Source organism: Centroberyx affinis, unplaced genomic scaffold, assembly GCF_046629955.1.
Source record: "Centroberyx affinis isolate AG114_WGS23_722 - 3 ecotype Tasmania unplaced genomic scaffold, CSIRO-AGI_Caff_v1 ptg001787l_1, whole genome shotgun sequence".
NCBI lineage: Eukaryota > Metazoa > Chordata > Actinopteri > Beryciformes > Berycidae > Centroberyx > Centroberyx affinis.
Window position 1 is genome coordinate 18429 of NW_027280178.1, and position 14421 is coordinate 32849.

General features: G+C 43.6%; 1 protein-coding gene across 3 annotated transcripts in view; it reads left to right on the forward strand.

Moving 5' to 3' along the window:
• Positions 1 to 14421, forward strand: part of nedd4l (NEDD4 like E3 ubiquitin protein ligase) — a 47657-nt gene that overhangs the window by 15178 nt on the left and 18058 nt on the right. Inside the window, exons 6-14 of one of the 3 annotated variants that reach the window (XM_071529391.1) lie at positions 5107 to 5142; positions 5918 to 5968; positions 7656 to 7717; positions 8079 to 8181; positions 9343 to 9497; positions 10094 to 10229; positions 10339 to 10527; positions 10675 to 10752; positions 13162 to 13221. In XM_071529391.1, the coding sequence (XP_071385492.1) occupies positions 5107 to 5142; positions 5918 to 5968; positions 7656 to 7717; positions 8079 to 8181; positions 9343 to 9497; positions 10094 to 10229; positions 10339 to 10527; positions 10675 to 10752; positions 13162 to 13221 (870 nt within the window). Of the gene's footprint in view, positions 1 to 4; positions 1259 to 5106; positions 5143 to 5917; positions 5969 to 7655; positions 7718 to 8078; positions 8182 to 9342; positions 9498 to 10093; positions 10230 to 10338; positions 10537 to 10674; positions 10757 to 13161; positions 13222 to 14421 lie in introns of those variants that run through there. The other 2 variants (XM_071529390.1, XM_071529392.1) reach the window with 2 other exon arrangements.

Consider the following 14421-nt stretch of genomic DNA (forward strand, 5'->3'; position numbering starts at 1 on the left):
AAAAAGGGGATCAGCCAGCTAGCCAGCCAAAGGAGAGAAGTGGGCGACACTCAGAGACAGAGACGGGAGCCAGAGGAGAGAGCCAAACAGTCAGCCAGAGAGAGAGAGAAAGGGAGCTGTAGGGCGCGAGGTGAAAATGTCCCACCGTCTGCGTCTCTACTTTGGTTCAGGCCGCAGTAACACAGCACCGGAGCTGGAGGTACTGGAAGGAGACTCCGCGGAGCAGCAGGGAGACAACGATGTGGCCATGTCATTCCGCATGCAGCCACCTCCAGTGTCGAGGCCATCTCAGGAGCAAGCCGTGCAACGCTTCTCACCTAGCTCTGTGGCTCCGGGCTCGGAGCCTCTGCTTAAACGCAGCTCCTCCATGTTCATACCCCAGCTCACCCCCTCAGCTGAGCCGCGGCCCACCAAGAGCTCATCTATGCAGATCTCCCTCCAGCGCTCCAATGGACCAGGCAATAGTGATTCAAGTGGACTCGCTGATGATGGCCCACCACCCTGTTACACTCCTCCAGGACCTGCTCCCGCCTACACCGAACCACTGGTCCAAACCGACTTTCCACGACCGCCACCTCCTCCGTACTACAGCCCAGATACTTTAAACTCGCTAAGTTATCCTACAGAGGCGGACCTGCCCAAACGCAGGGTCTTCAGTATTGGTTCCAATGGCCATTCTATGAGCAACAGAGGCCAACCTGGTATCAGTATTGGTGGGATTTGTATCCAGAGAAACTCTCCTGATGGTTCTGACGTCCAACATTTCAGAATCCTCCCTTATGGTGGTACTGGCTGGTCTGTTCAGCAGCAGAGCTTGGACCGAGGCTCTGCCGTTAATGGTGGAACACAGAGACTGGTGTTTCAGCTCCAGCAAAATCAGAGCCAGGATCAGAGCCAGGGGAGGCAACAGGCTGCTTCATCCCTGGGAGAATTCACTGATCCGGGCTTTGCCAGCTCCAACGGTGGCCGTGTGGTGCGTTACCCTCAAATTCGCCTGGAGAGAAGCTTGTCCCAACAGAGGCTGTCTCTGGAGAATCAACACAAGAGATCTGGTGCAGATCACCAAGCTACAGAGGAGAACCAAACAGAGACGGAGACACAGAGAATGGAAGCAAATGACAGATCTAAAGGTTGCACTGTTAAAATCGGTGGGGAGACTCCCAGAAGGCAGCCTCATTTCAAGATATATTTTACCCCGGGCGGGGGTGGAGATCAGGATGTAAGCTTTGGCAATGACTCGACCAGGAATAATCCCAAGGTAAAGATTACTGATGGAAAACTTTAGTAGGACTATTATCTCTTAAAGGTTTGGTCTAAAGCTATGTGTGAAAAGGTCTTTGTTTTAAGTTTCCTTCAACTGATTATGTTGGCCTCATAAAATGTAGTGTTGCACCAATAATTTTGATTTATTATTTTTAAAGAAATCAATTTGAGAATGACTGGTAAGCAAACACAGGGAAAAGGTAGTGTTTCTCGTCGGGCTTTTGGCTGCGTACATGATGGCTCGTATTTACTTTGGTCAAAGAAGGGGGTGGGGGGGGGCATTCAGTAGGGCTGTAGAATATAACAGATGGAAGGAAAGCAGAGTGGACTTTCTGCCACATAACTTATGGAAACTTGGTGGGGTCTCTATAATATTTCACATCTAAACTGTGAACTGGTTAGTATTTCATCTTATTGAATCCAGCCCAGATGAGTAGAGAACCCACTATCTGAGGGGGCAGGAAGAGGGTGGTGACATTCTGGGAAGTGAAAAGCCCAGACCGGGAGTTGCTAAGCTAAACCACACACCGGCTTTCTTTCACTTCACAACCGCAGGCATTTGAGGTTTTTACACACATCAGCCAATTCACAGTCATGAAAGGAAAACAGGAATAGGCTTAGGATAAATGGATAATTTCTCCTCATGCACTTGTTGCCTTCTGATTCACTGGAGTGTGACTCTAACTTTTGGTAATACACTTAACTGCAGGCAGTGCTCTTTCAGACTTGGCTGTTTCTATCTTTAGTCTGTTTCGAGTGTGGTTGTTGATTTTGAGAGCAGGCAGGCGGCATGTCTTCTTTGGCTCTAGGCTGGTATGGATCTCTATCCCCGCAGCTGCTCTGCGAGTGATTAAGAACTAAGATGTCATTACAGCCCAAATGACGATCAAGAAGTTTAACAAGCTATCAGTATCAACATTTCCTGAAAGCCTGGAGTCTTTTGATGTAGCTGTCTCTTTGCCTTTCATGTACGACTCGAGCTGTTTTTCTATCTCATTCAGAGTAAAAAATCTCCACTCCCAGTATCCCATATTTATTCATCACTTGCAAAGCATCACTATCATATTATGAATTTACTTTAGATATTTGCCTTCATGGCAGTTTTCTGAATGTGTTCATGTTATTTTGGGGGGGGGGTTAATTTTGTATAGTAAACTCAAATCTCAAGCTGCATCTGTAAATAGCAGTAATATATAGTAGAGATTTGTGTTATGGCGGTGTCATCATCAGCTATGTAAGTATTATTCCTAGTGCTTTCTTATGGAGAATTATCTGACAGGAGGCTGTAGGGATAATCTAAAAAAAGAACTTTAATGTTCTGCCTGCCTTCTGCTTTTTTTATTTTTACAACCTGTACCTTTCACACCACATATTGTAAGCAGTCACAGTTCTTGTTTTTCTAATACAGAACAAAAGTGTGAACCGTAATAATTTGTTTATTTGTAACATTAAGGACTTTTGTTGAGCAGCAGCAATGTACTGGTCTCTGCGAAGCTTCAAAACCCTGTGTGTCACAAAGACTGCACCATTAAAGTGGATATGCAGGGCTTTTATCATATGAATGGCATTTCTGGTAAACCAGTGACACTTGAGGAATGCCACCAGGATTTCCGCAGCTTGATGAGCAATGCCAACCTTGAACTCAAATGTTGGACTCTAATTTCGTGAAATATCTCTGGTTTTGTTGTCGTCAGAGTCACAGAACTGGGTCCAGTTGCATAAACTTAGTTAAAGTTTAGTTTAAGATTAAGTCTAGTCTAAGCCTTAGACTGGTCTTAGATTCTCAGGTTAGACTAGTCTAATTGTCAGAGTGGGAAGTTTAAGTATTTTAGCTATTTCATACAAGATAGCAAATATTTGTTTTTTGGAAAGAGCCTGATGAAGAGAACGAGTCTTCAGAGACAGAAACAAGTCAGAGTAGATTAGACTGATGAAGTGATTGGCTCGCTAACATTGGCCATAGCCCACTACTACATCTATAGTCTTTGTAGTATTTTTGACAGCACTTAAGACCATACATCAGGTGTATTTTAAACACTTCCTCCTTTCCCTCTTTTAAGACACGTGGTGTTGTGTTACCCCGGGGCAGCCTGTTTCTCATGCAAGAGGGAAATCCTCATATAGACTATAATGACAGGTCTTCCCCCGCTGGTACCCTGTAGCCGGAGTGCCCCTTTAAAAAGCCCTGCATGTGATACTACGCGTGTTTGTGTGTGTTTGTGTGTGTGCCAGCTAGATTGGCTGCAGACAGTTATGCCGCCGTGCCATGCCCTCTTCACAGCCCTGCTTAGACCCCCCAGTTGCCATTCACAAAGAGCTCTTGCAGGCCACTGGGCTGGCTATATTTACCTGAGATGGGGGGGCTCCATCTTTATTTTAGTCCTCTTGCCTGTGAGAGGGATTCAGATTGGTATTGTTGTGAAGGGCTTTCTCTGCCAGCTCCGATCCCTCAAAGTTGCAAGGCATTGTAATTCAACTGTGTCCACTTGGAGACTGTTGAGTAGGTGAGACAACCTTTTCACACCATAGTGCCAGCCTGGACTTGATCCATTTTGACCTATATCATTGCTATAAACTCTCAATCCTTTACTGTTCCAGTCCTTCATGTAGCTGTGCCGCCCAACCACATCAATGCAGTATAGCTAAGCATTGTTTATTTTTGTCAATTTACCTACTTTCATCCCACCATATTTTTGTTCTTAACACTGTACCTTCTCTACCACTTTCACTCTCCGTCCCTTCTCCTTCTCTTGCTCTCTCCCTCTCCATCTCTGGTACCCTCCCCCTCTCGGTGTAACCTGGCCCTAGGAGGCAGCTGCAGGCTCAGCTGTGACCCTGTGATGACTCTGCAGATATATCCCACTTCATACACATACCCATAACTTAAAATGCTTGTTATGGTTGAGGACAGAATGTTATGAAAAAACTGCCATGTACTACGCTCCCTAGAGTGCAGGTATCCTATGGGCTACTACTGCTACTGCCCGTAGTACAGGATACTAACTACAGAGCAAAAAGCTAGCACTTGCGCAAGGCCAGGCCTGGTAGCAAATGAGATTTCCAGGTCAAGACTGTAACTGTTCATAGTGACTCATCACTGGTGAGAGAATAGGCTAGAGCAGACTACATGGTGATATGATACTTTCTCTTGTTGTGCTCCGGGTTGTTTTTGTTGGTCTTTCAGAGTTCAACTAAAGCTTACCATTCACTGTTTTGAATTACTTGGTTATGCAGCAGTGAATTAAATCTTACACAATAATTCTTTAATTGGTTTGGGAAACATAAACAGATATTGTAGTTATCTACAAAGTAGTGACTCTGGCTTTTCCCAAGAAAAACAAAGTTTAAACTGTGTGTGTGAGTGGGTGTGTGAGAGAGAGCACATGTGCCTTCACCAGTATCTGTCCTACGTGCCTGTGCATTAATAACACTTCTATTTTCTGTGACTCATTTGTAACCTTTCACCACTCAATTGCAGTTCTGTTAACTGTGGTGGGAACCGAGGCCACTCACTCCCTGCACAGCTTTTACTGCTTTCCTACTGTTGATCAGAATAGACATGTGACTAACTTGTGTGGTTGTTGTTGTTGTACACCTTTGCGTGGGGTCAGTGTGAAATATTAGGCCTGCATATTGTAAGAAACCACCAATCATGTACACCTGCAATTTATAAGGGCTGAACTTTTTTTGTTTTATTGTGTTTCTTAATATTTCTTCACAGTAGACTGAAATCTCAGACATTTCCATAAACCACCCACACCCTGTTAACCAGTGTCTACTCTACAAATGGACACTAATGATAGTTAATGCCTGTTGTCTAAATCAATTGTGTCCCACACACAGGCTGTCTCCAAGAATGGGCTTTTCCATCTCGGACAGGTAATCACTGCCTCCACTGTGGGCTGCTGCTGTGTGGCTCAATCACCTGCCAATCTCCCCTTTTACTCTTAGTCTTTATTAACAACGGAAGGATGGACACACTACAGGCTCCTTTGATTTGAAACACAAACTCTCCCTGGCTCTACCCTGTTCCTGTTGCCACCTCTACCCTTCTCTCCCTCTGTCTGGCTGACCTGGCTCCTGGTGGCGGTTGATGTTATTTTTCCTTGCTGGGTTCATTGGTTCTTCTCCTATAAAGTGATACCAAAGGCCTGTCCATAAATAAACCCTAGACTGAGCCTACTACTTGGACACTTGTGGAAATCTGGGTTGATTGGATAGGGAGGATAATAGTGCTGTCAGCAAACTAAAGCAAAAGTTGTCAATTAATTTATTTCAATAGACTGTAGTGATAGACACTGGCCAAACGTTTAAGTGGTCCTTACTGTTTTGCAACTATCCAGGTTTTTTCAGATCAACACAGGTGTTCAAGAACAAGGCTAGAGTTTATTTCTGGATGGGACTCATTAAATGAAATGAAAATCTATCTCTCTGTCTCTCTCTCTCTGACTCTGTCTCTGACACACAAATTATTACTGGATCTTCTGGTGGGCTTGGTACATTCCCTCAACTTTGTGGTTTTCCCCTCTCTTTCCCTCTTCGAGCCCTGCTGGAAACATAGCTCTTGCTTTTGGTATTCCCCAGACAGACTCAAAAAGCTGTTGCTTCTAAATTTAAGCTGCTGAAGGTGATCTTCTTTTTTTTTCTTCCCTAGACCAGAGATGATTTCCTGGGACAAGTTGATGTGCCTCTCAGTCATTTGCCGGTGAGTATGTTGTCTGTACGTGTGTGTGTAGTCAGTTTGGTTGTTGTGACTGGGTTTTTGAATACTCAGCTGTTTCTTATCTTCAGTTTTTTTCTGCCTGATTAACCTCTGTGAAGGTCAGGCTAAGAGTTTGTGTGTGTGTGTGTCTTGAGTGTGAGAAAGCCCTTGCCGCTCAAGTAACCTGTTGTTGCGATCAAGCAGCTGAGCGCCCCTTGTTAGAAATGGAAAGAAGGCCGTCTGGAATGTAAACAGAGGTGACTATCCTGAGGGCGGGCTACCCTCAAAGCTAATGGAAAAAGCCATACTGAAAACTCAAATTTACACACACACACACACTCACTCACTTGGAAACTGCAGACTGCTGTCAGATATCAGCTACTGAAAACAATAACACACAGAGCCAGTGCATGCTCCTTGAGAAGTGTTGGCTGGTAGGTTACTGTATAGGTTTGATGAAACCGTAATAGTACCTGAAACCCAAACAAATAGGCCTGCAGTTCATTCTGATTTTGAAGTTGTCGTCTTTGCAGCAGCGGCTCACTTTCTCTTCAGCAGACTCAGCAGCTGAGAACTCTGAAGTCAGATTGGTTGTAGCTCTCTGATGTTCTTTTTAAGTGGCGAAGCTTAAAAGCATATCAGCACAAGGTGTGGGGGTTAATTATTAATGTCCTACTTGGCTCCCCTAGGCTTGGGGAATTGGCAGGAGATAAAAGCTACAGCTGAGTCATTTTGTGAGGTAAAGTGGACAGGATAAGGGAAGTTTGGTCCTGATGCATCCTATTGCAGTGATTCTTATTTTATCCATAAAACAAATTGGCTGGGCATGAATAAACTACAGCTAGGTTAGTAGGCCTATATAGACACTGTCTGTGTTTTCTGTGTGTTTTCATTTGATCCATTAGTTTTGTTTATGAGTACATTTTGTAGGCCAGTCTTACTCATAGTCGCTGATCATTCTTTTACTCATTGCCTCTTTCTCCATACTTGCTTTCACTGGATATTCTTCCTTTAACTTTTCATGAGTGAGATCATCCAGGCTGACTCATTTGAAGGAGTCTTGTAGCTACATTGGCCCTGTGGAGGCTTGGGCTACTTTGACTTTTTACAACCTCAGGTTTGTGCACAATACAAGCATGAATCCTTGTGTCAACTCATGGACTGAGTCCTGGTTTCCACGATCCACAAATAGTTCAGGCTATGTGTAGCTTTGATGTGTATGTGATGAGTAGTTTTTAGCGGGAACATTTTCAAACAAGTATTTGGATCAATTAGTTTCAAAACCAAGAATCAGTTCTTTCAGTACAGAATTGTCTGGGATGTCTTGAACAGTTTTGGTCATCTCAATTTTTGTGACCAAACCTGTGCCGGAGATTGCGATTATGATTTGGAAATGAACAGTCTATTCACTGGTTCTTCCAAAGCAGTGCGCTGTGAGCAGCTGGTGTTGACTGGCGTGACCCAGTCAGAGAGTGTCCCCCTCGGTGTGATTGCAGTACCCAGGACCTTTTCGGCTGTTCAATATGTAACGCGAGAACCTCAGCATTGCATAATGACTCCCAGGATGCTGTGCAAAGGACTGCGGCCTCGCTGTAAACTCATGGCTCTGTTATTTTGATACTGTCTGACGTGTGTTTGTTGCTTGTGTGTTCTGTTGATTATCAACAAATGTCTTGCTGTTAATTTGCAGACAGAGGACCCTGCCATGGAGCGTCCCTACACATTTAAAGACTTCCTTTTGCGGCCCAGAAGGTCAGTTTCTACAGGATGTGACACATTGACAAGTAAACAGTGGAAATAAATACAAATGTAGCTTGTGGGGTTAAATTGTGTGCAATTTGCATTTCTGCTCGTAGAGAACGCATGGAGCAGAATAGACATAGACTGTAATCATGGTTTGCAAGATTATGTTGACCGGCACCGTTTTGCAAAAATCAGTAACATCATGTGCAGGTCATTGTAGACTGAAGGTGAAAGATGATTTAGTGCTAAGAAGCAGTTTGGAAACTCCCCTACATTTCTGACTCTTACCAGGGGCTATAAAGGGGTGGGTCACAAAGTTGTTCTGTGTAGTTTTCAAGTGTGCCCATGTTGCCCTTTTTTTTTCTACCAGTCACAAGTCCAGGGTGAAGGGCTACCTGCGCCTGAAGATGGCCTACCTGCCCAAACAAGGAGGGCCGGAGGAGGAGGCTGGAGAGATGAGGGAGGAGGCTGAGGTGAGTTCTGGGCCCCTTTTAAGTCTTGATTTAGCATCATTAAATGTGTCCTCTTGGCTGACTTGTTCATAAGGCAAACTGAGGTCTAGAGAAAATAGTGATGGGATGATATGCTTATCTCACGATACGATTTGATACATGATATGGGGTTCATGATTCAATCATACAATACAATCATAATACAATGTAATAAATAGAAGTTTCACAGTCAGCAACATGACTGTGCAGAATTCTGTTTATTTCTGAGCCACAAATCTTTCTAGTAATGGCATTGGCTTGCTAGAATGTAAACAACAATTAAAAAATGTCATTATAAAGTTTAAATGATATCATTTGGATGGAGAGCTTGTGAAATTGTGATGGGCAAGCCGTCTCGTTTGTGAATACTACAGCAGAATAAAATGGAGCTAATATTGCAATTCATTTTTCTGCCCCACAATACATATTTTCACATTTTGTATTGCGATATATTGAATTTTGATATATCGTCCCATCCCTAAGCATACCTAGCACTTCTTTCTGTGAATGCTTGAAAAATATATCTGCTCTGGTTGTATAATTCCTTCCTGACCAGACAGGTGAGGGTCCTACCTTGGTATTTGTATCAATCTAGAATTGCGAGATTAGTGATTGCTACGAGTGAGGGGAGAAAGGATGTTTTTTTTGTTTTCTTTTCTCTAAGAATTCAGGCAGCGCCTTGCTGCCAAAATCTGGAGAAAGTCTTTTCCAGGTCAGGGTCTGGAAAAAACATTTACAATACGTCCCCTTATTTGGAGAAATAGGAGCTTCTCCTGTCTTATTTTATGTGTGTGCATGTGTGTATGTGTGTGTACAAGTGTGGATTTCTCTGTACTTGTGTATGCGCGAGTGAGAGAGCACTAGAGAGGATGATAGGTGCTATACATTTTCAGACAGTGAAAGACTGCATAGATAAGGTGACATTTAGCAGGCTAAGTAGGAAAACTGAAATGTCACTCCTCTAACCTCCTCACACTTCCTGTTCCCACTGTGAAAAATCCCTCATTCTCAGTCTCTGGAATTTGTTTCTTTTTTTACCTCAGTGCACTGAACTGCAAAATGAAATAAATCTGCTTTACTAATGCAGTCTCTTTCTCTTCGCTACTTTCCTCTCCCTCCTTCTCTCCCCTACCCGTCCTCCAGGGTTGGGATGACTCTACGGACTCCGGCTCCCAGCGACCCCAGCAGCTGCTGCCCCCACTGCCCCCAGGCTGGGAAGAGAAGGTGGACAACCTGGGACGTACCTACTATGTCAACCACAACAACCGCTCCACACAGTGGAAAAGGCCCTCCAACATGTACGCCTGCTCTCCTTCCATGCATGTTTAGGTTTAAACACATTTGTCCATCGACTCAACTTGGAAAATGTCTTTAGCTCATTTAGATCATTACCTTCCATGCTCAAAATATTTGCAAATTTATTTCTAAATGGTCTCTAAGTAAAGAGGCAGGTTAGATACAATGGCAGTGTGGAAAACACTTGGTCACCATTATTGTGCACCACAGGCATTGCGTTTCCTCATCATTTCCTCAAATTCACTTTGGCTCTTCAGTCAGACCGAGCACCTGAAAGCAACGGCACGAGCGGTAGACTTAAGCTGATGTTGGCTAACTAACGTCAAGATGACAAATAACGTTAAGTGGAACATGGGGAAATCACTTGGCTATAGCTCTGGAAACAGTTTTGTATTACCAGTCAAAAAGAAATTTCTCTACCAGCAACAAATCTGCTGTTGCTTTAGATATCAGTTGTGTTTTGGTCATATTTATTTTTCACATAGGAGTTGACTTAATTTTAAATGTATTCTGAGTCTGAATCATATTTCCTAGCAGTAGCTTTCTGACTTAATGACAAATTTTTATAGATGAAATCTCTTATTCTCTGCTGTCTCAGGGATGTGATTTCGGAGACAGATAGCGACAACCACCAGCGGCAGATCAACCAGGAAGCGCACCGTGTGTTCCGCTCAAGACGCCACATCAGTGAAGACCTAGAGAACGAGCACCTAGAGCCCAGGGACATGGACAATGTGAGAGAGAAGGATAAATAGACACACACACACACACACACACACACACACAAAACTGGCTAACGAATGATAACGACTGACTCAAATTGTCTCCTTCTCCCTCTTCTAGTCCTGGGAGCTAATCACAGAAGAAGACCCTAACGACTCCTTAGCCCAGTCGCTGCCTGGCCCCTCCTCCATCATGACACCACAGCACCCCCCGACACCGGTCACCCAGGAGTTCTCTGAGGATTTGAATCTGAGGCTGTCACTCACCCCCGATACCAACGGAGAAGTGCCAGGGCCCAGCACTGCTATGGTGAGACTGGTGCAATTTTAAAATTTCACTTAAGGACCCAAAGGACTTAATGACCTAACTGCACATGACCAGCTAGATTGACTAATAGCAAGGTGTTTGTCTGTCTCCCATCGATTTCTCTTTCCCTCCCTCTCTCTTTTCGAACAGAGCCAGCTGTCAAACAGACTTCGTTCCTCCAGTATGACAGATGGCGTTAGTGATCAGGCCCAGGCTCCTCCCCTAATGGTACATATTTCTCCTCCATCCTGTTCATCTCCCTTCTTTGACTTCCTTCCTTTCCTCGTTTCCCTGTTACTTCCAGTATAGTGACCACCTTCTTCCTCTTCTTTGTTCCCTGAATGCCTTAAAAAACAGGCATGCATTGTTGTCTCATTAGTTAGTCCTCTCCCTCTCTTGTCAGCATATCTCTGTGCTGTGGGTGTATCACACATCAAATCCTCCTCTTTACTCTTACTCACTCTTTTCTCATTTTCCTTTCTCCATACTACGCAGGTGTTGCCACCTCTTCTCCTTTCCTTCCCGCTCTTTGCGCCTCCTTAATTTCGCCGTTCCTTTCTTTCTCCTCGTCTCTGTAGCCATGGACTACCACCCCTCTTCCTCCTCCTCCTCCTCCTCTCCCACTACTACTCTCTGCTCTTTGTGATTCACTCGCCGCCATTTCTGATGTATCAGAGAAACCTTGGCTACAGCTGGGCCATGTGCCAGCACAACACCAGGGAAGTAACACAATACCAATCAAGCACACCCAGAATGACCTTTCCAGTAGAAGCCATTGGCAGGAATGTTAAGACTAGGGAACAACACCACATCAGATCAAACGCACCCCAGAGAGTCCTGAGTCACAGCGTCGATGTGAGGTTCAGCTGAACAAACTGTCACAGGATCTGAATCAAATGCGCCTGTCATAGAGCTGAGTCACAGCAGTGAGCTTGGCATCGTCAAGCCAAGGCTCCAAAGGAAAAGTACAGGTGCTGATGTCAGCCTTTCCCTTGAATGGCTATTCTCTCGGGATTGGACAACAGTAGGCACGTTCAGGAAACATCAGAGGGAAAATATAATCTCCCCATGTGTTGTGCCCTATATTAGGCTTGATATTATTCTCCTCGGGGGTGTAGTGAGTAATTGAGTGTGTGGGACTGCAGTGGTTATGTCAGAGTTGGAAGGCACTTTTCCCTTCAGTTTTAGTGCTAACTTGCATTGATAATATCAAAGGAAAGAGCAGTTTGCTGTCAGTGTGTTGGTGTGAGAACCCAGTGAATTTGGCTACAGTCACACCATCCCTCAGTGATATTCAATGTGTATGGTGGTGGGTGGATACTATCTGTACAGACCAACGCAAAGTGTGTTTAGAAGTTAGTTAACCTTAACCATTAGTGGGGAAATTGTATTAGTGAAGCAATTTCATCCTGCTCTTGGTGTATGCGAATAGGTTGGTGGCTGGTCTGGGTGTCAAATCGGCTGAATACACATCTATGAGTATGTGTGTGCAAACGCGTGCTTGGATGTTTAGTTTTGATTATGGGAATAATAGCTCAGAGGTCATTCATTACTGTAATCATGGGTGTGATGGTGATTCCAGTTGGTACGAGGTGCAAGAAGCAGAGTAGCGTAGAGTAGTATCCAATTCAAATTTTGATGAAGCACAGCCAGCTGAACTGTACTGGTAATATCATCTTATTTGGAATGTGTCTTTGACTACAGTAATTTAATTGTATGCTTGGTTAAAATTACCAGTTGTATTATTTCTTCTTTCTATATTTGAACATTTTCTCGCAGATATTGTCCAAGTGTTAAACTTTTTGTGAACTTAAGTGCATTCTTTCACTTTTGCTGCCTCCTCCAACATTTTCACACAAGTTTTTCAAAGAAAAGAGAGCTTCAAGACACAGAATTATTTTCTTTGATTGATGTTACAGCATTGTTCTGAGTGTGGCTTTAATATCCTTTGCTACTTGGGTTGAGATTGAAGATGCTGCAGTGGCCACGGATTTCATTCACAGCTCAAAGAAAGGGATCTGTTTAAACATTGTCTTCCCTCTACAAGAGAAACACAAGCCTGAACACTTCTGCTACTGATTCAGTCTTGGCTCTTTTTTCCTCTGATATCTAAATAAAAAATAAATAAATAAGAATGTTGATTTACTGTATCCAGAAGTCACTGACAACACTGCTAAAAGAGTTAACCTCCCAACTGAGAAGAACAACTGCTCCCTCCTAACTTTTTCTTAACCCACATCTTAATCTGCAATCCACTCAACCAATGACTACTGCAATATCCTGATTCTTTGTGCTCCTTCCTACCTGCCCGTCAACCTCACAGTTGGTACATTTCCATGAGTGTCCTCTCTTCTTTTAGTCACAGCCACCCCACTTTCCCACTACAAGATTTGATTTCCCCCTTGTTTAGTTGCTCACCCAGTTTCACCTTCATGGCCCATGATCACGGGAATCTCCCCTCTTTCTGTCAAGCCTCACCTCCTCTGAGATTTAACCGCCTTCGTCCATGTAATTCTTCCTCAATCAACTTTCACTACTACCCACACTACCCTCCACCTTGCCCCATTGCTTCCACCCTGACAAGGACAGTACATCTCCACTGTAAACTAAAGACCATCTCCCCCTGTTGTCTACCAGCAGAGTTCCCAGACCAGAAGAACGAGAGCTCAAACAGTCACAGGCGCTGAGGAGCCCATGGTAATATCTCAGTTTATGTACAGTATATACCCTATCAGTCCCACACCTCTTAGTGCCCAGACACCATGTTAGACGGGACATATTCTTCTCTGGACTGCGTTTGTTTTTCTTCTTTCCTTCTCCGTGAATCACTTTTTTTTTTACTTCTGTATGGGTAGAAGGCCACATGAGGGATTCCAGCAACCGTTTTTTAGGATTTATCCTTTTTTTTTTTAGCTAGGGTAGTCCTTGACATTGCAATCTCTTTTTCATCTCTTTTCCCTGGCCAAGAAGACAGCATACAAAAGCTTTCTTACAAAAACATGACACATCAACATGAAAACAAGCGCGAATTCGCAATAGCTGCGACCACGTACGCGCATGCATACACACGTGGGGAAATTTTTGTGGACCAACCAACCAACCAACTGACCGACCGACAGAGCAAGCTATAGAGTTGCTGGTCGCAGCTAAAAATAATGTAAACCACAACACAGCAAATACACGAGAGCTGAAAGAAAAGCAGAAGTGCAAGGAAACATGAATTAAACCATTCATCAAAACATGTACACACTTGTTGGAAGCTGTCTAATTTGTTCTTTAAAATGATCAATTCCAATGAGAAATGGGAATATGATGTGCTGAAATGCTTAGCTAGGTTGGCAGTTGTCCCAAAATTGCTCTGTATGTGATCAAATGACTTGTGTATGTGTGTTGTATTACAACCAAGAATGGTCAACCTGGAAGTCCATAAGATATTGAATAATGCCATTGATCAGCCATTGATAACAAACCATGTAGCAGCATGATGAAATGTGTCTGTTGTTCGATGATGTGATCTGTGGGCATTCGTATATAAAATATCACTACAGCACTTTGTGGAACTTATCATGTTTATTTTGTGACCACTCAGACTACTGCAATAACCTTTTTATGTTGCAAATGGTTAATAGTTTGCTTAGCAAATAGTAATGGTGCACATTTCTTCCATGTGGTATTTTTTCCTTGTCGGTGTTTGAGTGCGTTTTGTGTTTGAAGTTCCACTCGATACATTATCACCCATTATTCCATGAGAGTTAAAAATCAGGCTGTCATTTTGTCATGTATTTTCCTAATCCATTGTTGACTGTTGAAATGGGAAAATATTTGAAACCCCTTGTGTTGTTGCTAGATGTTAAGATAACATTTCTGTAATATAGTGGACCAATGCTTACTTATGCA